We start from the raw sequence: 25377 nt of genomic DNA on the forward strand, positions 1-25377 counted from the left end.
TAATTTAATATGATTAGACTTAAATTTCTTTTTTACAATAGATTTAATTTGTTGATATTCTAAAAATCTGTGCTTGTTAATCCCTGATGATCTAGTCCTCCTTTATCCTTGGTCTTTTGCAGCGTTTTTAAGCTAATACGCGAAGGTTTACCTTTCCAAAGGAATTTAGAGATGGATGAGTCCAGAGATCTAAACCAGTCAGGTGGTGGTTTGCTCGGGATCATTGCAAATAAATAATTAATTCTTGGCAAAACCATCATTTTTATTGAGGTGACTCTTCCCATAAGTGATATGGGTAGAGACTTCCATCTGGTTAGATCATCTTCTACCTTCTTTAAAAGTGGGATGTGGTTTAACTTAATCAAATCTGCCAGCTTCGGAGAAACATTAATACCTAAATATTTAATATTTCCAGATTGCAGTAGAGTGGAAGAATTCTGGAAGGAACAATTAATTGGAAGAGCTGTTGATTTTAACCAGTTTATTGAATAATCTGAGACTCTTGAGAAAGAGTTTATTAATTTAATTACCTCAGAGAAAGTGGTTTGTGAATGCTGAAGAAAAAGTAACACATCATATGCGTAAAGACTAACTTTATGTTCTACATTCTTGCATTTAATGCCTTTAATCACTGTAGTCTGTCTAATTACTGCTGCTAGTGGTTCAATAAAAACTGCAAACAGTGAAGGGGAGAGGGGGCAATACCGGGTCTTTGCCTGGTTTTAGCAAGAGACTAATGTTGGCAGAATTCATATTTGGTGGAAGTCAGTGTTCGAATTATACCTTGAGCTTCGAGGGGTACCGCTATTTCGACTGGTGACGTCACTTTTTTGCCCATTTTATAGGCTTACACAGAAGAACCACTAATCTATATCAGAGTTTTTCCTGGCTCAAAATGAGGCGGAGGTGGTAAAATCGTAACTCTAGGGGGGTTCGGGGGCATGCCCCCCCGGGAGAAAATTTTGTACATTTTAAAGTTAAATTCATTAATCTGGTGCACTTTGAGTCACTCGAATCTGTTTTTAAAAATAAATAATAATCCACCCGCCAACCGCCTATATTCTTTGATTTAGATATCTGCATCTGATCATCCCATTACAATTATTCAATTAAGCATGATAATATGGTAACATATCACACTGAAGTAGGCTGATTTAAAATGAACATTTATTTAAAATAAAAGTTCTTCTTTTGGCAAAATTACATTTCCTTTATAACCTAAACAGAGGCTTTACTCCCTTTAAACTTAAATTGTCAATGTTTCATTTTTGAAAACACTTATCGGAATAATTTTTTGTACCTTTATAAAGGGCATTTTTCCCCTAATTTTATTTAATGCATGCTCTAAATTTCATTTCAAATTCTTACATTTTATCAATACATTCAATTAAAATAATAAGACACTAGGCTGTTACTAATCAAATTAAATAATTTACATTGAAAAATTATTACTGTATTAAATGAGATTATGAGATTGTTTTGAATATTTTTTGAATATACAAATAAGGAATGTTGAAAAGAATCATACTTTATTAAACTAAACCGCCAGTAGGAGGCGGCAGGCGACCGTCTTAATGAGCGAGTCATTGAGTCATTAATTTAAACGATTCGTTCAAACGGCTGATTTATTCAGAATGAGGCAGTTTAATAGTGGGTAATTGAATCTTTGACTCGAGCGATTAGTTCAAAATGCTGAATCATTCAGTAATGAATCATGGATGCGTGTTGCTGTGAGATGCGCTATGGTTCTGTGGTTTGGAACTATTTTCGCTGCTGAAACAGAACAAAAACTGTCATTGCGTCTAAAAATGTAAGTAGCCTAACTTAGTTTTAATTATTTGTTTATTGAACTGTTATGAAATCAATATCTCGGTTTCAATCGTGATAGCATTCAGGAAAACAGCATTCTGGTCGTGTGTAGACTATAATTTTATTTTTTCTTAACTATAATTAATATGTTATAAATAACTGCGCGAACCTCAACAGCGCAACTTTGTTACCGTCTGTACATTAGATAATTTACCATGATGGGAGTCCCGTGTCTTTATTACACTCAACACATTATAATGATTTATCTGTCATCCACCCTCGATTGAATGGAATGTTGTTATTACTTGGCCCGCTCGACCCGCGGATTATGATCTGTGCAGCACTATCAACAAACTATCGAGTAGCCTACGTATGTAACGCAGCTAACGTTAGTGATATAAAAAAAACCATGGTAAAGAACAGAGGCTGAACGTACCAGAAAAATAATACAGCCCGATGGGGGGTAGGGTTTGAAATCGTATTTAAATACATACTATTTTGGATAGGCTAACATTATATATTTTTTATTTTTTTAAATCAGTACCACCCAACTATTATTTTACTCCCTTTTGGGAGGTACCAAGTCTCATCTAGGGGGGTCGGACCCCCCCAATACCCCCCGTAATTCGAACCGTGGTGGAAGTCTGCCATTTTCTTTCGTTTCCTGCAACATTCTGTAGAATGTTGGTGCCAGAATTGCCCAGAATTCTTTATAGAATTCTGCTGGAAAGCCATCTGGACCTGGAGCCTTTTTATTAGGCATACTGTTCAAGGCTTCTTGAAGTTCATCTAATGTCAGTGGAGAATCCAATGCCATCGCTTGATTGTCTGATAATTTCGGAAGAGTTATATTGTCAAGAAATTGCTCAATTTCGTCTTTAGATGGGTTTATCTGTGGAGAATATAAAGATTTGTAAAAGTTTGGACCATATATACTAACAATGCATAACTTTTTGTCAAATATAGATAATTTAATGATTAGAAATCTACCTTCTGGATCTATAACTGTGTTAAGTACTGTGAAATTAACATTTTTATGTATTAAAATTGCTACTCCCCTTTGCCTAGAATTATAGCAGGCTGAGAAGACATTAGGAAACTCAGTTGTTTTAAGTTGATCTGTAGCTGTGGGAGCTCTATGAGTCTCTTGTAGTAACACAACGTCTGCCTGTATTTTTTTAAGCTGGCTAAATATTTTTAACCTCTTCTCTCTGGAGCCAGCTCCATTCACATTCCATGTGACAAACCTCAGTGCATCCATAAATATGTGTGTGTAGCTAATGCTGCTCGCTGCTCAAATGAGTAAGATATGAGCAGGTGTATACGCGCTTGTAAGCGATTATGTCCTTCATGTCTGTGTGCGCTGTAAAATCGGAGTGGTTGCGTTGACGCTGAGTGTATATGTACATGGTCGTGCCGTGCAGATGTATAATATAGAGTATTGTGTGTGTATGTGTAGTAAAGCAGGTAATCGGTGCAGTAAAAGGAGTTGGAAGTAAGAAAGACATACAAAAAAGAAAGCAGAGAGGGCTGAAAGTAAAAACTTAACAGAAACGAAAACATTGCAACAACATTTAAACGCTGCGGAGACTAACGGTATCGTGTTTGTTATGATATCGTATTAAATTAGCGAATTGACATAAATAGTTAGAATAAAATGGAAGAACAAGAGGGGAGAAGAAAAAAGAGAAAAATATAACGGATTCTTATCTGGAGTGGTATTAATATAACCACGGAGTGGAACTGAAGTTGCGGTAAAGCTGCCCGTCCACATAGAGCCGGTCCACGGCGATGACAGCTCGGGAGCCCTTTTGGATGAGACTGCGTCGGATTGGGAACAGAATTTTGCGTCGTTCCAAGATTTCTTTGGGGAACTGGTCGTTTACGCCGAAGTCTGTTCCTTTCAGCTCCCTGCCGCGACTCTTCACCTGCTCTTTCTGCTTGAAGTATCCGAATTTGGCCACAATAGGACGCGGCCTTGGGGCTCCAGGTTTCTTCGCTCCCATCCGATGTACTCTTTCGAAGCAGATGTTTTCCACGGTGTCTTCCGGAAGCTTCAGGTATATCTTAATAAAGTTTTTAACCGTAGCTTCTGCGTCCTCATCGGCAGATTCCGGAATACCTGAAAACACCAGGTTATCTCTCATGCTTCGTGCCTGGAGATCGATGACAGTCTCTTTAATTTTTTTTATTTTCTTCACTTAGATAGGTCACATTCTCCGTTAGAGACTTGACCGAGTCCCGTAGTGATGCATTTTCAGCCGCGAGTGTTTCCACCGTCTACTACTGCGGCAATATGTGATGCTCGTGACAATCTGATGTCTCGAGTGCCTTTGGGTCTCGCTCCCTGTTTGTGCCATCGATTAGTAAGTCGATCGGCTTGTTTCTCTACCTGTCGAGGAGCACTAGTTTCATGGGACTCACCGGTATGCTGAGGGTGTCGATGAAGAAGCTCTGTTGTGTGCTCCGTCTGGTTTGGTGGTCCCGTAAGTAACTTTGTTTCAAGAACTGCAATCCTTTGTAAAAGTCTGTGGCAGTTAGTGCAGCAAGTAGATTCTTGAACCAGAAGAGGCATTTTCTCTTATCCTTGTAGGCAGTTGTGTTTTCCTTTCCCCGGAATGTAAGCTGGTCGGTTAAAAGAATTCTGCGTTTTTGTAGTAATCCAAAGTATTTCTCTCTAAAAGCTGATTTCAGGTGTCTAGCTCTTAGGTCTGTGAATTAAGTTACCCTCTTATCTCTTCTCTCTATATCCTTCTTTCTCTCTTTTATTTCATTTATTCTGATCACGTTATTTCTTATGTTCTTGTTTGTTTAAATGTTTGTTTTATTGTTTGCATTTTTATGTACGTTTATATTTGTAGCTCATATAATCTCTCTAGTTTTTACATTTATTAAAAACCCATTCATACTTTGACTGTCTCTGTGTTTGAAAACGTACTCGGTTACTAATGTAACCTCGGTTCTCTCTAGAAGAGGGAACGAGTACTGCGTAAGTAGCTTACGCTAGGGGAAAACCTCTTTTCCACGAGATATTGAAGCCAAAAAATTATCCTCATAATTTTGTATTATTGTAAAACGCGTTGCGGCAGCATGCAGTCATGGGCGAGACAGCTCGCACGCCCATTGGCTGCTCTGCGGCAACTGCATCAGCCTACCGAGCGAGGCCTGGAGTGACGTCAGGCCAATGAGGGCGCTTCGCCTCACACAGAGAGTCCCGGAAAGAGGAGGGGAAATCACTCTATCCATATACAGCAGCGTCAATAGACGCAAACATTTATCGTGACATCACACAGACAGGGCGGAACCGGCCTGAACTGATGCGGGAAAAGCGGGTCTTACGCAATACTGGCCATAGCATAAACAGTCGGCGGCGCACGGCGCCCAGCGACCTCAGTGTCCTGGATCAGACAGCACTGAATCGTCTATACCGACAGCAGCTTGGCCTGTAAGGCGGGAACCTCCAGGTTATAAAACCTTATGAATGTAAACGGCGAGGCCCAAGCCGCCACCATACATATGTCTTGCAGGGAAATCCCGCTAGACCAAGCCCACGAAGAGGCCACACCTCTCGTGGAGTGCGCTCTAACACCCAATGGGCACTGCAAGCCCTTGGCAGTGTATGCCAGCGCTATGGCATCAACTATCCACCTGGATAGGCTCTGTTTCGAAACAGCCAGTCCCTTGGAACGTCCGCTGAACGAGACAAACAGCTGCTCTGTCTGTCTGAAGACAGACGAGCGAGACACATAAGCTCTTAGCGCCCTAACTGGGCAAAGAAAGCTTGCGTCCCCTTCCTCATCAGAGACCGTTAGGGTGGACAGGGAAATGCCCTGAGCCCGAAACGGCGTGTTGAGGGATTTTGGAACATAGCCATTCCTAGGTTTGAGTATGACCCTCGAGTCATTTGGCCCAAATTCTAAGCACGCCGCGCTCACCGAGAGTGCGTGTAGGTCACCTACGCGCTTCACTGAAGTGAGGGCCAGTAAAAACACAGTTTTGAAAGACAAGTGTCTGAGGCTAATCGTTTGGACAGGCTCGAATGGGTCACCTTTCATGGCTTCCAGCACCGTAGAAAGGTCCCACATAGGGACTGAGGGAGGTCTGGGAGGATTAAGCCTCCTAGCTCCCCTGAGGAAGCGGATGACTAAATCGTTCCTTCCTATTGACTGACCGAGCGTTGATTTAGAAAACGCTGATATGGCCGCCACATAGACTTTGAGCGTGGAGGGGGCCCTGCCCTTATCCAGCAGCTCTTGCAGGAAGGAGAGAACCTCCGTCACCCCACAGTTAAGGGGTGAAAAGCCCAGAGCTGTGCACCAGTCGGAAAATACCGACCACTTCGAGGAATAGAGCCGTCTGGTAGACGGAGCTCTAGCCTGAGTGATAGTATTTAACACTCCTTCTGGGAGGTTAGCGGGTACCCGTTGAGCGCCCATACATGAAGGCACCACAACTCCGGGTGAGGATGCCAAATCGAACCCTTGGCCTGAGAGAGGAGGTCCCTCCTCAATGGCACTGGCCACGGGACAGTGTCCGCTAGCTGCATCAGAACTGGGAACGATGGTTGGTTCTTCCAGAGCGGCGCTACGAGCAGCACTGAGCATTTTACTTCCCTGATCCGTTCTATCACCTGAGGCAGGAGAGTGACGGGGGGAAAAGCATAGAGCCACGCATGGGCCAGCGCGCTCTCGCTCTTGGAGAAGAACACAGGGCAGTGAGCATTTTCGTGAGACACGAACAGGTCCACTTTCGCTCTGCCAAATTTCTCCCACAACAGTTCGACTGTTTGAGGGTGTAGAGACCATTCGCCTGCCGGAATGATGTTCCTGGACAGTCTGTCTGGCCCCAAATTCTGTGTCCCAGGCACGTGCACTGCTCTCAGCGAGCGCAGGTTGCACTGAGCCCATACCAGGAGGCGTTCCGCCAGCCTGTACAGTTTTCGGGACCTGAGACCGCCCTGGCGATTTATGTAGGACACCACTAACATGTTGTCCGAGCGGACTAAGACGTGGTGGCCCTTTATTTGAGGACAAAAACGCGTCAGCGCGTTGTCCACTGCCAACATTTCCAGGCAGTTGATATGTTGAAGCCTTTCCCGCTCTGACCACTGGCCGAAGAACGGTCTGCCCTCGAGCAGCGCTCCCCATCCCGAGGTGGAGGCATCCGTCGACACCACTTTCACCCTCGAGGAAATTACCCCCAGGCTTACACCTGATTGGTACCAATCGTCTGCTTTCAAAGGTTTCAGAGCTGAAACACAAATCTGATCGACCTTGAGACGAAGCTGACCGGATGTCCATGCTCTGCGCGGTACCCGCACTTTCAACCAGAACTGCAGAGAGCGCATGCGGAGCAAGCCCAGCTGAAGAACTGACGATGCTGAGGCCATGAGACCGAGCATCCTCTGAAATTTCCTGAGCGGGGTGGTCACGCCATAACGGAAAATGCTCGCTGCGCGCTGAATGTCTAGCACGCGCTGCGATGACAGCTGTGCTATCATTGACTGCGAGTCCAGAACTGTGCCCAGAAAGATATCGTCTGACTGGGGTTCAAAGAACTCTTCGCCCAATTGACTCTGAGACCTAGATTCTCGAGGTGATCGAGTAAAATGGTCCTGTGCTCCACGAGCTCTGAGCGTGATTGAGCTAGAATCAGCCAGTCGTCCAAATAGTTCAGCACTCGCATGCCTCGGAGTCTGAGGGGTGCGAGCGCTGCGTCCATGCACCTCATAAATGTGCGGGGTGCTAGGGACAAACCGAACGGTAGGATTGTGTACTGATAAGCCTGGCCCTCGAAGGCGAATCTCAAGTATCGCCTGTGACGTGACGCTATCTGTATTTGAAAATACGCGTCCTTCAGATCTATCGACATAAACCAGTCTCCTCTGCCAATCTGCACGAGGATTTTTCTGGTCGTAAGCATTTTGAAACTGTGTTTCGCCAATGCTTTGTTCAACTGTCTTAGATCCAGTATGGGTCTGAGACCCCCGTACCAGGAAGTATCTGCTGTACAGCCCCCCTTCGCCCTGAGCTTGAGATAAAGGCTCTATAGCCCCTTTGCTCAACAGTTTTGATATTTCGGCTCGAAGTAGGTGTGCTACTTCTAAATTCACCGTAGTTTCGACGCGCGCCGTAAGGCGGCGAGGGCGCCGACAAAACTGTAGCGAATAGCCTCCTTTTATAATGCTTAGCACCCATTCCGAAACCCCGGGAAGCACTGCCCACGCATCTGCATGGGTGGCTAGGGGTTGGATGCGAAGCGCGCTTTGCTCGCTGGGCTGCAGAGGCGCCTCAGTGTGCTGTAATATAGGCGTCATGCCTGTGACATTTGAGGTGGGGAACGCGCTGATCACAGCGGGCAGAATGCTCGCGCTCGACCCCGCTGCGGTGTTTAACCGAGTGAGGGAGGGCTGGGCGAGTCTCATAGGACTTATGATGTCTGTGAGTAAGCGTGGGCGCTGGGAAGCGGGCACATTTACTGCTTTAAATGCACTGTCTGCCTGAGCAGTGTGAATGCGCACAGGTTTCATTTTTACAGAAACCATGAGACATGCAGAACATAGTGTTTGTGGGCACTAGGAAGTGGGCACGTTTACTATGTTGGGTGCGCGATCGACCTGAGTCAGGGAGCGCGCTGATCACAGCGGGCAGAATGCCCACGCTCGACCCCGCTGCGGTGTTTAACTCTCTGAGGTCGGCAAACGCGTCGGCGCGTTTTGCCGGATTTTCTTCACATTGTAGTACTATAAATTTAAATTACTCCGTCATTTTTGGTCATACAGAAAAAAGAAATATAAAAAAAAGAATCTGTGATATTTTTACTTTTGTAGGTGTCCACTTACAATCAAATCAAAACATTGTGCTTTTGTAAAATAAAGAAAATAAACAGGGTGTGCGTTCTGCCTCTCCGTCGCTGTGAACTTTTTTTTCTTGAGCACGTCTATAAACTGAAACAAAACTCAGCGAATACTTGTCACACATTTATGAGCCATATACCTTTATAAACATTTAAGTGTGTACTTTTAAATGATCGGATTCAAACTGAAAACAAATATTCTCTGTTTAACCCTTGTATGGTGTTCGGGTCTGTTGGACCCGTTTTCATTTTTTATCAAAAGAAAAATGATACAATTAATTATTTTTTCAAACTGAGACTCATTGGCCTTGGCTCATTTTCTGTGAGGAATATATAAGAACACATTTTTAATGAAAACACACTGTACACCCCCCTACACATTTATATTACACACAGGATGTTCGGGTCCACTGGACCCGGGGCTAATAAAAGTGTGGAAATTGTAGGTCCTGTGTACCTTTACTCTGTCCTCCTCCTCTCAGGGCCTGCTGTTAGTGTGTGTATGTTCTTTTATATGGTTTATGAGGACACAAATGTGTATAATGACATGGGTATTACAACGTAAACATGGTTTATGACGACATCTGTGTCCTCATACTAAAACATACTAAATGGTGTTTTTTGAAATTCAAAAAATGCCAAAAGTTTTCTGTGATTGGTAGGTTTAGTGGTTGGGTTAGTGTAGGGGGATAGATTATACAGTTTGTACATTAGAAAAACCATTATGCCTATGGAGAGTGACCGTACACCACATATCCAAGTGAGTGTGTGTGTATGTGTGTGTGTGTGTGTTTTGTGTGTGTCTGTGTGTGTGTTGTGGTGTTGTGGGTGTGTGTATGTGTCTGCATGAGTGTGTGTGTGTGTGTGTGCGTGTGAGAGAGAGATTGTGTGTAAGTGTGAAAGAGTGCAAGAGTGAGTTTTGTGCTTCTACTCCTGCCATTCCCACACGAGGTTGCAATTCTTAAATGTGATCTAACAAAGGTAAAGAGAAAATATTGACCATATATGCTGTTTATATTGCTTGTAATTGGGATGAAGTAAACATCTGTTGAGTATTTTAACATAACATTTTTGATTGTGTTGAATTAAAAACCCAAAAATGCAGCGGATCCACCAGACCCACGAACACTGGCTGAGTAACAAAAATATGAACACCACACAAGGGTTAAGTAATTTGTATAAAACCAACAAGATATCCAGCTTCTCAAACGCTTGCTCATTACAGTTAATTTGGCCACGCCCACTCGCGTAAAAGACATTCACATGCAAATCTCCACATGGAACGCGAACACGCTCGTTACCTCAGAAACAAAACACCAAAACACTTCACAAGTCTCTGCTTTTCGTCGAGTTTGAAAGACGCACCGTGAGCTTACATTGGAATTACCTCAGAAGAAGAAGAACGCGATTTGAAGACAAGAAAGATGTAAGGTAAGAAATTCTTATATTAGTTTGTTATTGTTGCATAAATTTCACATGGCAGTTGAATTTTTGCTAGATATATGGTGAATATTATAATATTTAGACCCGTGTTTACTGTTACTGTGTTTGTGGATATCTGCTCAAACGTAGATATGTAACGTTATATGGTAACCATAATGTTTTATATTTGAGCGCGATCGCGTTTGAATGTATCATATTTGGATCGCGATCGCGTTTGAAAAGCACCAAACGGCTTCATGTTTTTACTATTATCTCATTTCATATCATCATAACGAATGGAAACATTTTAAGTAACATGATAATCAATATATTTTTCTCTAGCTTAGTTGTTACTGAAATATTTTGGAAGATTTATAGGCTGATATGGTTATTGTTATTATTATTTTATGCAGCACGGCGCATAGCCTATGCCTACAAGGCACAACAAACCTGGTGTTCATTAGCCTACAGGGCCTGAAGTTAACTTTTTTGACCACCAGCCACTGTGGCAGGTGGATTTAAAAATCCACCCGCCACAGTGACTTTTTACCAGCCATTTTTTTTTTTTTGCCTCATAAAAGGTGAAAAAAAAAAGGAATTGCACAAACATTTGTTCTTTAACTTGTAAGAATACACATTTAAGTGCTGTCAAGTTATTAACGAGATTCATACAAGTAATAATAACTCTTAGAATACAGATAGCCTATAGACCTAGGGCCTGTACCATGAAGCCGGTTTAGGTGGCTAGCCAGCTATGTTTCAGTTTAGTTTCCGCCAACCCTGGGTTTTAGGTACTATGAAAGTAGCTCGGCTTTAATCGGTGTTCGTTGCCATGGTATCTTACACTGCACGGCTAACCTGCTCTGGGCCAGGTTATGTTCTGGATTCAAGATCTCAGACTTAAGTTTGACCAATCAGCTGTGAGCAAAGAAACATATAGGTGACGTAACTAATTCCCGGTGTCTGTTGCAATGTCTTCACCTTTTAAATGTTTTCCTTATTTGTTATTTGATTGTTCATAAGCAAAAAAATAAATAAAAAATTTGCTTCCAAACCCTGTGGACATCTCAGCGCAAATTGTTAGACGAGCACTTCGTAGAGAAAGAGTTTCAAGAGTTTTGTTTGAAAGATACAGATTTTCCGCGGAAGGAATATCTTATTTTTGCAAAGTTCTTGGGCCGCACATAAATAATTTGACACGTCGAACTGCACGAACGACACGTCATGCACTTACTGTACCGCAAATGGTATTGCGTTGCGTTTTTTCACAAGGTGGTCCTCGCGCTGCAGGAGTGCATTAATAGTTTCATAGAGTTCCCCGGACATTTATCGATCATGTCCATAAAAGAGGGCTTTTATAAAATTGCCGGTAAAATATATTGATAGGGCAACATCACATGAACACATGTTTTTTCTTTCAAAAAGCAAATTTCAAAAATGTATACTATACAATACAGTACATGTTAAGAATTATTTTAAATCTTTTTTATTATTATTCTGTTAATCTTATGATAGGATTCCCTAGAGTTATTGGAGCAATAGACTGCACACATGTTGCAATCTCCACTGCTCTAGGAGAACATAAGGCACATTATGTTAATAGGAAGTCCTTTCACAGCCTTAATGTTCAAGTAGGCCTACATGTGAGATGATTATTTTCTGTGAGATGAATCTTTAAATTAATAGTAACATTAACATATATAACAATGATCTACTAAACATTTCATCTGCAGATGACTTGTGCTCATGAACGTATGATCACAAGTTTGGATGCCAAATGGCCTGGCTCCAGTGCATGACCAGGAATTTTCTGTGAGTCTGTGTTGTGTCAGCGCTTTGAGGAAAGAAAGTTAAATTTGGTACAGTACAAAACATGACCCTCTATCATGACCCTCAGACAGGGCCACAGCACCGCTTCAATGTGGCCCTCAGTAAAACCAGAGTAAAGATAGAGATGACCTTTGGCATCCTAAAGGCACATTTCAACTGTGTTCAGTGCTTAAGAGTCACCAGAGCGGGCATCCCAGACAGTGGCTGCATGTGCCATTCTGCACATTATAGCCACCATTAGAACAGAGCGAGAACCACCACAAAACCAGCTTCTCCCCGATGAGTGTGACCCGATCACACTTGACCACCCAGCTGATGCAGATGTAGATGCAATCACCACAATATTACACTTAATAAAGGCACATTGAAACTGCAGATAGGCCTCAAACTGTTTTATTGGTTTTGTGGGATGGGAGGAAGAAAGAGAGAAAGAGAAAGTTGCATTAATAAATATTCATACTAAAGTGTTACTTGGTTAAATAAGTTCACATACTGAGGTCAGTTTTATCCAGCTGTTTGATCTCCAATTTTTTATTTTTTTATTTTTTTATTTGGAGCCTCCTCAGCTCACAGTCCAGCTCCTTTAGTGTGCAGTCTAGTTTGAGAATCCTTTAGTGTGCAGTCTAGTTTGAGACGCCTTTGCAGTCTAGTTTGAGACTCCTTTAGTGTGCAGTCTAGTTTGAGACTCCTTTAGTGTGCAGTCTAGTTCAAGACTCCTTTAGTGTGCAGTCTAGTTTGAGATTCCTTTAGTGTGCAGTCTAGTTTGAGACTACTTTAGTGTGCAGTCTAGTTTAAAACTCATTTAGTGTGCAGTCTAGTTCAAGGCTCCTTTTGTACAGGGCCCTGACTGAGTCTGTTTCCTCCTGAAACATAATTCCACCACAAACATGATCATTACAAGTTTTCTGGAGGCTAATCAAATCACAAAAAGTTCCTTGACTTCCTACGTACAAACACAGGACTGACTGTAATTTATGTCAAGGTTTTTAAATCCTTGTTCACATTTCTTCTGAAGCCCATTGAGGTAGAGGCTTCAGTTTCTGTGGCAGTTTGTGAAAAATCCTACAATAAAAGAGATGTGTAAGGGCCAGTCCCTTTTTTAGCCACACATTCAAATGTTTGCCATGGTAAAAAGCCTATGCATTCACCTCAGCAACTGTCTGAGAACACACAGACAGTGTCTTCATCATTTCCTCCACCCTATATAAGTAGGCCAATATAAAGCATAACTGTTGTAAAGCAGGTTATGTTTCTGGTGTTCTGTCTGCTGCATACTGACCTCTGTGTGGGAGACTGTGTGCATGTGTGTTGGCTTCAACAGGGACACTGTATTTCCCTCTACTGCCGAACATACAGTCAGCCATATTTAAAACTTAAAAAAGTAGTAATGTATTGCACACGTAGGCTACCCAGTGTTACTTGCTAAGAGGAGCCAGCACCAGGGGCAGATTGTACAGCACCTGTAATCCCATCCATAATCGGCCGTCCCTTATTGCTACTCAGAGCCAACTCCTCCGCCAGTGTATTCTTGAGGAGTGGCCCTCCACCAGTTTTCTGAATTTAACTCTTTATTTCTGTTTGCTGCAAACAAGTGTTTGTGATAAAATGTTCACAGAAATAATAAAAGGTTGTGGTAAATACCTTTTTGAATTATATTTTTATATGTTGTCTTTATCTGCTGTCAAGAACGTTTGGAGTTGGGGTTGCATCTAAAAATCAATGAATATTAATCTTTCTTAGTATATACATGCCCATTTTTTTTTTATATATTATAAAAATAGGCTAAAATATAACATCATTTTACATGAATAGCCTATACAACGTATTTGTTTAACTTACACATTAACGCAATCAGCAATCTTTCTCCAACAGTCTTATTTTCTCTTTGGCAGCAGACCGTATTGTTTCGAGCTTGAAATACATATTTAAATTCATGGTAATTCTGAATGATTATCTCTTGCCCCTCCGCGGAAAAATATATCGCTCTCGCTCTATACATATCGAACGCGATTGGTTGTTCGGTGCCAACGTGACTTTGGTATGTGCACGCGCGCGTGGAGTAATCATAGCTTAAAGCTCAAAGCCTGAGTTGACAGAGAAAGTTGATGAGCTACATCATGGTACCAATAAAGCCTGATCGCATCGTTTTGGTTTTGTCGATTCAAAACTAATCCTGTAACCCCGTGTTTGTTCAACTACCATCATGGTACAGGCCCCTAGTGCAGCTCGTATGTAAACAAATCACACGCGGCTGTGTTGATGGCTGGGCAGCTGTAAGTTACAGTGTTCAGGATTAAGCAGAACTAAATTAATATTGTTATATTACTGGTAATACTGCTTTCACAGATGCTTTCTTTACTCCAGTAATGTGCATTTTTAGCTAAAATCCAACGAAATGGCTGACTTCGTTTAAATGTCAAAGAACAACAGTTAAAAAAAAAAAAAAAAAAAACGCAAAGACCCGGGGCCTGTACCATGAAGGTAGCTGAACAAACTCAGGGTTACAGGATAAGTTTTGAGTTGACAAAACCAAACCGATGCAATCAGGCTTTATTGGTACCATGATGCAGCTCATCAACTTTCTCTGTCAACTCAGGCTTTGATCCTTAAGCTATGATTACTCCACGCGCGCGTGCACATAAAAGAGTGACGTCGACACTGAACAACCAATCGCGGGTCGCGATTTTTCCGCGGAGGAGCAAGAGATAATCATTCATAATTACGATGAATTTAAATATGTATTTCAAGCTCAAAACAATACGGTTTCTGCGGCCAAAGCAAGAGAAGACTGTTGGAGAAAGATTGCTTATTGTTAATGTGTAAGTTAAACAAATACGTTCTATATTTATGTAAAATTATGTATGTATGTGTAGCCTATACGTGTAATATAGCCTATAGCCTATTTTTATAATATATAAAAATGTGCATGTACCGGTACTAAGAAAAATTCATATTCATTGATTTTTAGATGCAACCCCAACTCCAAATGTTCTTGGCAGCAGATAAAGACAAAATATAAAAATATAATTCAAAGTGGTGAGTATTTACCACAACCTTTTATTACTTTTGTGAACATTTTATCACAAACACTTGTTTGCAGAAAACAGAAATAAAGAATTAAATTCAGAAAACCAGAATACACTGGCGGAGGAGTTGGCTCTGAGTAGGCAATAAGGGACGGACGATTATGGATGGGATTACAGGTGCTGTACAATCTGACCCTGGTGCTGGCTCCTCTAAGCAAGTAACACTGGGTACGTGTGCAATACATTACTACTTTTTTTTAAGTTGTAAATATGGCTGACTGTATGTTCTGCAGTAGAGGGAAATACAGTGTCCCTGTTGAAGCCAGCACACATACACACAGTCTCCCACACAGAGGTCAGTATGCAGCAGACAGAACACCAAACATAACCTGCTTTACAACAGTTATGCTTTACATTGGCCTATTTTTATTTATTAGGGTGGAGGAAATGATGAAGACACTCTGTCTGTGTGTTCTCAGACAGTTGCTGAGGTGAATGCACTGGGCTTTTTATTGTGGCAAACATTTGAATGTGTGGCATAAAAAAGGGACTGGCCCTTACACATCTCTTTTATTGTAGGATTTTTCACAACCTGCCCCAGAAACTGAGGCCTCTACCTCAATGGGCTTCAGAAGAAATGTGTAAGGATTTAAAATCCTTGACATAAATTACAGTCAGTCCTGTGTTTGTAGGAAGTCAAGGAACTTTTTGTGATTTTGATGAGCCTCCAGAAAACTTGTAATGATCATGTTTGTGGTGGAATTATGTTTCAGGTGGAAACAGACTCAGTCAGGGCCCTGTACAAAAGGAGTCTTGAACTAGACTGCACACTAAAGGAGTCTTGAACTAGACTGCACACTAAAGGAGTCTTGAACTAGACTGCACACTAAAGGAGTCTTGAACTAGACTGCACACTAAAGGAGTCTTGAACTAGACTGCACACTAAAGGAGACTTGAACTAGACTGCACACTAAAGGAGCTGACTGTGAGCTGAGGAGGCTCCAAACAAAATCAAACAGCTGGATAAAACTGATCTCAGTATATATATATATATATATATATATATATATATATATATATATATATATATATATATATATATACATACAGTGAGGAAAATAAGTATTTGAAGACCCTGCTATTTTGCAAGTTCTCCCACTTAGAAATCATGGAGGGGTCTGAAATTGTCATCGTAGGTGCATGTCTACTGTGAGAGACATAATCTAAAAAAAAAAATCCAGAAATCACAATGTATGATTTTTTAACTATTTATTTGTATGATACAGCTGCAAATAAGTATTTGAACACCTGAGAAAATCAATATTAATATTTGGTACAGTAGCCTTTGTTTGCAATTACAGAGGTCAAACGTTTCCTGTAGTTTTTCACCAGGTTTGCACACACTGCAGGAGGGATTTTGGCCCACTCCTCCACACAGATCTTCTCTAGATCAGTCAGGTTTCTGGGCTGTCGCTGAGAAACACGGAGTTTGAGCTCTCTCCAAAGATTCTCTATTGGGTTTAGGTCTGGAGACTGGCTAGGCCACGCCAGAACCTTGATATGCTTCTTACAGAGCCACTCCTTGGTTATCCTGGCTGTGTGCTTCGGGTCATTGTCATGTTGGAAGACCCAGCCTTGACCCATCTTCAATGCTCTAACTGAGGGAAGGAGGTTGTTCCCCAAAATCTCGCAATACATGGCCCCGGTCATCCTCTCCTTAATATAGTGCAGTCGCCCTGTCCCATGTGCAGAAAAACACCCCCAAAGCATGATGCTACCACCCCCATCCTTCACAGTAGGGATGGTGTTCTTGGGATGGTACTCATCATTCTTCTTCCTCCAAACACGTTTAGTGGAATTATGACCAAAAAGTTCTATTTTGGTCTCATCTGACCACATGACTTTCTCCCATGACTCCTCTGGATCATCCAAATGGTCATTGGCAAACTTAAGACGGGCCTTGACATGTGCTGGTTTAACCCTCTGGGGACCAAGCTGTTTTTGGGGTCGTTGAGATGTTCTGACATGCTCTGACATTTGTGCTTTTTTCAGTTATTTATAAACATGTTAATGGCAAAGGTGTAAATTCACTCTATATAGCACAAACAGGGCTACCATAATATGCGAGCAACGTGTATGTAGATGTTTGTATTTTTAAGAGAATAATGTTTATGCGTGGTTATTGGAAAAAATTAAAATGAAAGTTGCTGATTTAAGAACACAAAACACATATTAAATATGTGTCCACAATACTTTTGACTAATTGATGTTGTCCCTTTGAATTCTAGCTTCAAAATTATGTGAAAATCATCCTGCCTAATTTTTCACATAAAACACTACATTGATTTAAACATTGTAAAACAGTTTTTTTGTCAGAAGAGGTTTATGCGTGGGAGTGGTAATGGGTCATCAATATTAATGAGATTCAGACCAGGGGTGTGACATAGACGCTCCCCCAAGTGCTAATGGGCCATCAAGTGAGGCAGCCTTAACAAAGAATGAGGAGATTCAAATGTTTTGTTTTTCAATCTGTTTTATTGTAATTTTGTAAAAACAAAAGTAAAGGCAGTTGGTAAATATGTACTTACTCTTTCTGATTTCTGACTGTGTTGCTAAGCGCACTCCGAGTTGCAGGCGGAGGTAGTGATGAAGCTACATTCCTTTTAAAAAAGTTGAAGAATATTATTACATAAATATAACTATAGTAGCATTAGTCTATAATGAATAACTGATGTAAATCATTTTAGACGCATGCAATAATGCGTGTCAATGGGCCATTACCGGAGAGGCACACCGCAAACATTAGCCTAACACATTTGTGCACTTCATTAACTGGGTATATTTACACATTTACACACATTTACAACTGATATTTGCGAGCATGCATCGTTAATGATAATGAGGCAGCATTTATATAGTCAAAATATAATCTAAACACCTACTAGGCCTACTTTCTAAAATAATTTCTAAATTCTATCTTTCATACATAATGATCTAAACATATCATTTACTGCTAGGCTACACATACAAATACAAATTTTCTTAACCAAGGGGTGTAGCATATGTACACAAAAAAACAAAACAAAACATTTTTGACGTTGAAATGGTACGAGATATTAAATTCATGGTATAAATATGCACTTTCATTAGATCGTGTTGAATATAGGTATCAAATGTCAATAGGCCATTATCACGCTGATACGTAGTACTTCCGCATTCGGTGATCTTTGTGCACTGCCACTTCCGGTGAATCACTCATCACTCTGGCGAACCCACAATGGACGACCCTAAGTTTACGTATACTGCATCCCTGGTAAATTTACCCAAAATAACTTTTTCTGACGTACATCGACTAACTGAACAACACTCCATCACAGCCCGCTCCAAAGTGGACAAGGGATACAGTTTCTTTTTCGAGAACTTCATCTACGACTACGAAGGTGAGTGGCTACTAGCTAGCTAACATAACATTACATTAGCTAGGTAGGTTAGCTTATGCTAACGTCAGTTTGGCGTCAGCTCAGATGTTCGTATGGTTATAAGGTGTTTAACCTACGTTAAACCCAACTAAAGTAAGATTATTCACAGGCTGAGTCAATACTACGGAGTCCGGGAAGTCCCCGCTACAATTGAGAATCACTTTAGGAATGCAGACGCAGTTAAGACAATTTTATGTATTCCGATTAATACACAATAAAACAATATACAATAAGATTCGTTAACAACGTATACCTCCTGGAGTTCTTCTAAAATGAGGGCGAGCCACAAATCCGTGAGTACAGTTTACAAACCCGTGGGAACGGATTGCGAAAGCGTGGGCACGGTTTATGAATTTGTGGGTAACGTACAGATTGCAAAAACTGAAGGCACGGTTTACAAAACCTGAGAGCGCGGATTATAAACTCGTGGGTTCGGTTTATTAATCCGTGGGCACGATTTGTTAAACCAAGGGAACAGTTTGATAATTCGTGAGTACGGTTTATAAACTGAGCGGACAGATTTTAAGACCGTCGCCACAGATTTTTTTTTCTCTGACAGGTGACTTCCCGGGCTCCGTACTATTCAACCATTTCATTTGTATTCTGATAGGAAGAACGTTATCCTCTATCTCTGTCAGTGTCAGCTAGCTAACATCAACATACGAGTGTCCCTTTTGCTACAAAGAACAATCCACAGTATATGCATTAATTATAGTTTTGTCTACCAGTGTCCAACATCATTGGCAGGGCGGTGGTTGTCAGGTCTAGGTGTTACAGGTCGATGAGGAAGCGAGAACAGCCCCATTATTTGAAGGTTTTTTTAGGAAGCTAAGGCATAATGGCAAGAAGTTTAACCCCTTACACTGTTACCTGTTTACATTAAGTCAGTCAACAGCCATGTGCAATAAATTGCTATACCTTTGTGACATACGTACGGTATGCAAAATATCAATATCATGATAATGTAACTTTGCATTTAAATTCTTTAATATCCTGTTTGTTGAATCCAACATGTTAATGGTGTAAGGGGTTAACTACTCTACTGCGGTTGCAGTTTTCCTAGGATTTTTGGTTAATTGAAATGCTCTTCCTTACATTTCTATATCATTTGCAGCAAGATTTTCATTTTAGTTTAACTTTATCAACTAAAATTATTAGTGTTGTGTCTTTAATGTAGATTGTTTTCCAAGCTGATGCAGCCGAACTTCAAGAAACCTCATGCAGCTGTACAGCAGGCAAGGTTCTGTGCAACCATCTAGTGGCCTTGTTGTTCCAGAGTGCCCATTACAGCATGTTGCAGGTAAGAGCTGTGGTCTGGGATGATGTTTACATGGGCAGGTTGATTGGAGTGACACTGGTTCTAGAGGTCTACCTTTGACTGTTAACAAGCACATCCTCAATCCCGGTTTGCTGTTCTATCTCTTGTTTTGCAGGTGAGAGCTGTACCACCACCTGTGGCCTGCACAGGCTCTCTGCAAACATGGCATCGACCAAGGACAAAGGTAAGATTGTAGCCGCGTGGAGCTGCACCGCATTGAATAGACTTCCAGTCTATTTTTCAGCCGTGGCGTGAGCTGCCCCGCGTGCCACCCTTCGCTCCACGAGCAGTGTGTCCCAAACGTTACACCTGGGACACACTGTTCGCGGAGCGAAGCGTGGTGCGCGTGGCAGCTCACGCCACGGCTGAAAAATAGACTGGAAGTCTATTCAGTGCGGTGCAGCGCGTGGGGCAAGATACTGTCAAGCAAGATACTATTACAATCATGGCTACTTGTTAATATCATTCCCAGGGGATCCATGCAGAGTCGGTTCAGGACTTGGTTGTTAGGAGACCAAAGCCATCCGCCAGGAGTGTATGCAAATCAACACTCTATCAAGCATACACAGGTAATGTTACTACTGTAACTAATATCATACTGTTGGCTGCCGTATAATACATAATTGTATCTTGCCACTTTTATACACATAGATTATGTAGCAAATATAACACTGCAGTGAGCAAATCTCCAGAAAGACTCTTGACATCAGAATTGAAAACCAAAACAAGCTGCAAGAGATGTGTGGATAATTTAACTCTTACTGTTTTTAATTTTACGTTTCAGGATCCCTCCCTGACCCGCAAGTCTTGTCTCTTGGGAAAGGACTGAAAAACCTCAGGCCGCAACCACTAATATCCTCAGTGCTGCATGGCTTGTCTCAACTCTCCATGGTCGACTCCAGGTTCGGACCTGTGCCGCGAGGTTCACCCCTGTCCTACCAGTGTCCTCCTGTGGTCAAACGCGGAAATTATGTCGAACACCCAGATGCACCAACATTCCCTAAACTGCCTTTAGAGGGGTCAACATTTCCCACTACTTTTCCAAACTTTGACCCAAACTCCCAACAGTTTCTCCATTTTGACATCTTAACTGTGACACACGAGATGGCAGCTGAGAGAGAGGAGCAGACACGTGAGCAGTCTGAGTGCCCATTATGGCAAGCTTTACGCAAGCCTAGAGTGACAGCTAGTAGGTTCTATGAGGTTAGCCATGTGAAAGGGCCATCTTCTGGCCAGACCCTGGCAGGGCGGATACTTAAGGGAGTAGGCCAAACTCCCGCCATGAAGAGGGGCCTTGAACGGGAGCCACAGGTGCTGGAACAATATTCAAAACATTTCAATGTAAATGTCTCACGCTGTGGATTTGTCATCCATCCTGATGCTCCTCACCTCGGGGCTAGCCCCGATGCAAGGGTATATGACCCTAGTGCTGTTCCCTGTTTTGGGCTTGCTGAAGTTAAATGCCCAGACATCTCTAGCATTTCTGAGGCAGGACATGTGAAAATGGTGAATGGTCAGGCAAAACTGAAGCAGAATCATAAATACCACTGGCAGGTTCAAGGTCAATTGGCAGTTACTGGATTGAGTTGGTGTGATTTTATAACAGACACTGAGGGAGACTTCACCGTTGAAAGAGTCTGGAGGGATGATGAAATGATAAAAGAGATGAAAAAGAAGGTGGACCTGTACTTCTTTGGTACGTATATGAATGTGTATCTTCAGCAGAAAGTGAAATGAACAATGAATAAAGGAACTGAATTGATTTTATTAATTCCCTTTTTCTGAGTACATTATTTACATTATTTTGAATACTTTCAGGACGGACTGACATTTAGAATTGATTATAGAGGAATGACTTCTCATTAAATTATATACATCTCATTAAATTATATACATCTCATTCAATTATATACATCTCATTAAATTGTATACATCTCATTCAATTATATACATCTCATTAAATTGTATACATCTCATTCAATTATATACATCTCATTCAATTATATACATCTCATTCAATTGTATACATCTCATTCAATTATATACATCTCATTCAATTATATACATCTCATTCAATTATATACAATGTTTTCAGTATACAGTTAAATGCATGTGATCGGGGGAAACACTATTCAACAGGGATGTAGCCTTTTAAATCAAGTGGTCCCTGGAAGTTGGTCATCACACAGCAGACGGTCCACAGCTGGTTGACTGTCCCAGACAAGGTTAGAGGAACAGTGTGTTGCCAGATGCGGTATTCCTTGACTCTGCGTATTGCTCTTTCCACGAGGATTCGAAGTCGGGCGATTGCTTGTGTTTTTAGAGCATCCTCTTTGGTGAACTGCGCTGTGGTTAGAGATGAAATAAGTTAATTTCTATTATTTCAGTGAGTGCCTCAGTCCTTTATAAACATTTGTCTGCACATCTTAATGATTATCATTTTGGTCACAGTTTTAATTTGAAATGTTCATTCCTTTCATGCCTACCTGTCATCTTGAAGGGTGGTATAATCAGCGTTGCCCCACGGTCAGCTAGCAGCTTCTCGATGGTGAAACCCTTGTCTGCCATGCAGCCATCTCCTGGCTCCAGTAAGTCGAGCAGTCCACTTCGTTCAGTCAGCTCTCGGTCAGAGATGGAGCCGGTGAAGAGACTTGACACAAAAGTCACAGCACCACATGGGGCAATCCCAATTAATCCCTTAAAGGTCGTCGTGTTTTTGTACGATGAGAAAACCTCTGACTGGAGAGTGAGGGATGATGGATTCTGGCATCGCACCTCGGTGCAGTCGATGATTACCCGAACATCTGGACTGTACTGCACAAATTTGCTTGGCATGGTGTTCTTGACTTGCTGTTTACTCATCCAGATGGGAAGGGAGCCAAGGAGCAGGTAAAGGTAGTTGGCCCACGTTATAACAACACGTGAGACAGTGGACACACTGACCTGAAACATGTCAGCCAGCACCTTCTCTTGCAGGCCTGCAGCAACTCGACAGCAGAAAAGAAAAAACTCATCAACCAGTTGCAGTCTACGCGTTGGACTGGGAGAAAGCGGTTCAAATGTTTGTCCCTTTTTCTGAGCTTTCGACCAATAAACCACCATGGAGGCAGATGGTTGAATAGCCTCCCAGAAGTAACAAAAAACATCTCTTGAAGTGAATCTTGTGTAAAAAAGGATGTCCTTGTCTGAGACACAAAATCGGTGAAAAAGCACTTGACTCACTTTCAGCTGTGACAGCTCTGTTGTCAGCTCCTTGACTTCGTCTTCCAATTGCTGTATGCGTGCAGCAGCAGCATCCAGTGCACCTGTATGAGATGAGAGAAAAAAATAATTTATTAATTACAAAAATCAACACAAAAATAAACGTTAAAATACTCAACAAATGTTTACTTCATCCCAATTACAAGCAATATAAACTGCATATATGGTTAATATTTGAAGAGTTCAGATGCAAAAGCCTCTAAGTGCCATCTGAAATGTTCTTCTAGAATAATAATTTTTATGAAGCTCGTATATTTAAGTTCAGTAATTTTCACTTAAATGGCAATGAAAATGAATCGCCATTTAAGTGAAATAACTGAACTTAAATAAGCTTGATAAAAATTATCATTCTAGAAGAAAATTTCAGATGGCTCTTAGAGGCTTTTGCATCTGAACTCTTCATTTTCTCTTTACCTTTGTTAGATCACATTTAAGAATTACAACCCTGTGCGGGAACGGCAGGTGTATAAACACAAAACTCACTCTTGCACTCACACAAAATCTCTCTCAAACGTACGTACACACTCACGCGCACACACACACACACACACTTGGATATGTGGTTTACGGGGACTTTCCATAGGCGTTATGGTTTTTCTAATGTACAAACTGTATAATCTATCACCCTACAAACCTTACCCCTAAACCTACCAATCAGAGAAAACTTTTGGCCTTTTTGGATTTCAAAAAACACCATTTGTTTTTTATAAGCCGTTTGGTTTATGAGGACACAGATGTCCTCATAAACCACATTTCAGAACACAAGCAAGGCGGCAAACAAGGACATACCTGGTTTAGGAGCAGAACCGTAATCATGTTCAGTCAGAAGCTGCGACGAAGCTGCGACCTCCTCCATCGCCTCTTCCTCACATGGAAGGGACTGCTCCAGAGGAAGGGCTGGGCAAATGTCATGGCCTAAGCGAGTTGATGCTCTTTTATAAGCGGACTCCCTTCTTGGAGTCCCTTCTCCCCAGTTGTTCCACTGGAAACGGGAGGGCACAGACCCGATTTTCAGACGCTTGATGCGACCCCGGTTGGTAAAGTTAGCCATGTCAGCTAACGCTAGCCTGCTATCGTTAGTGTAGTAGTCTGATTCACTAAAGTGCCGGCTACAAACAAACGTGCTACCTTGTTTTATTTTAAAGTTTGGCCCTTCATCCCGACGAACCACTTTAATCCACTTCTTCCTTAGACTCAATTCAGTCGGGAATCCATGAAAACTTAAGTAGGGTTGGCGTTGTTTGTTTGATTTACAAAGTGGAACAGAGCAGTGACATCTAGCCTTCGTTTCAGCCATTGTTGAACTGCGCCGGAAGTGGATATGCACAGAGTTGACAAATCCCGCCCATGAAACCTGGAAGCGTGATAATCCCCTATACTCTGGATGGCAAGTCCACCCAGTATAATATGTAAGCTCATGTTTTGAATAGCTTGTCAACTAATGCAAGTAAGAATAAATACTTACTCATCCGAAATTCTATCCACGGCTGGATCAATTTGCTCTTCAAAATACAAACGGTCGTCATCAGAGTAGTCGCGCTCCTCTTCTGATGAAAATCTGGACTCTTCGTCGCTAGTATCCAGGACGAGCTGAAGGGCTTCCGCACCGGTGTACTGTGTCATCTTCCCAACGCGCAGGTGTCTGTCTGAATGATGAAACTTGAAGCGTTTAATGCATTTGCTTGGGGGCGTTTACCTGTTTTGCATAGATGGCTTAACACATTATCTTGTGAATAGCGCGCTCCGTGAGTAGGCGTGAACGAATTAAAGTCAATGAGCTCGTAATGAGCTCGACTGGAATCGCTCTCTTTTTATACAGATTACAGAAGCTGATAATATTTTTTTTTTATATAAATTACTTCATTTAAAAGCTGCGATCTCAAGCTTTATGCCCGTGGGTCTGTTTGCCTGTTTGACTGAATTTTGGCGGAGTTATAGATCATTTTCGAACGCGTTTCAAATGGGAGTTTACTGACAGAGAGAAGGCAGAAATCGCATCATGTTAAAGTTTCTTTATTTGTCAAAAAGCAAAACACTTAGCAGAAAAAAAATAGAAACTGAACAGGATCGATTGATGTATAACACGAAAATTAAAGATCAAAATTAACAGAGCATTTTGTGTTTATTTTTCATTGCTAAAAAAAAAAGAGCAAAACGCGCGGGCGCGTTTTTGGTCCCCAGAGGGTTAAGCAGGGGAACCTTCCGTGCCATGCATGATTTCCATAGACAGTAAAAGAAATGGACACAGCGACCCCATTGGATTCAACGGAGACAAAGTGAAGCCCATTAGAAACTTTTACTTCCTGGGGGTCCAGCGTACTGCGCAGACTCAAACTGAGCTCGACGACGTAGATGTGACGTGAGCAAACCGTCTGTC

At 41.7% G+C, this 25377-nt stretch overlaps 2 protein-coding genes across 2 annotated transcripts; one reads left to right on the forward strand and one right to left on the reverse strand.

Annotated features, from left to right (window-relative positions):
• The first annotated feature begins 18152 nt into the window (after nt 1-18152).
• Nucleotides 18153-21510, forward strand: LOC311302116 (uncharacterized protein). Its single transcript, XM_084427739.1, has 5 exons — nt 18153-18382; nt 19599-19721; nt 19855-19923; nt 20212-20308; nt 20524-21510. The coding sequence occupies exons 2-5, from the start codon at nt 19713-19715 to the stop codon at nt 21474-21476; spliced, it is 1128 nt and encodes a 375-aa protein (XP_084283865.1). The 5' UTR covers nt 18153-18382; nt 19599-19712; the 3' UTR covers nt 21477-21510.
• A 1138-nt stretch (nt 21511-22648) lies between these two features.
• On the reverse strand, nt 22649-24223 carry LOC311302375 (uncharacterized protein; the record flags this gene model as incomplete). Its single annotated transcript, XM_084428192.1, has 3 exons — nt 23790-24223; nt 22962-23044; nt 22649-22726 (listed from the first exon to the last, which is right to left on the reverse strand). The coding sequence occupies exons 1-3, from the start codon at nt 24049-24051 to the stop codon at nt 22649-22651; spliced, it is 423 nt and encodes a 140-aa protein (XP_084284318.1). The 5' UTR covers nt 24052-24223.
• Between the last annotated feature and the right edge of the window lie 1154 nt (nt 24224-25377).

This window comes from Rutilus rutilus (assembly GCF_951802725.1).
Source record: "Rutilus rutilus genome assembly, chromosome: 13".
NCBI classification, from domain to species: Eukaryota; Metazoa; Chordata; class Actinopteri; order Cypriniformes; family Leuciscidae; genus Rutilus; species Rutilus rutilus.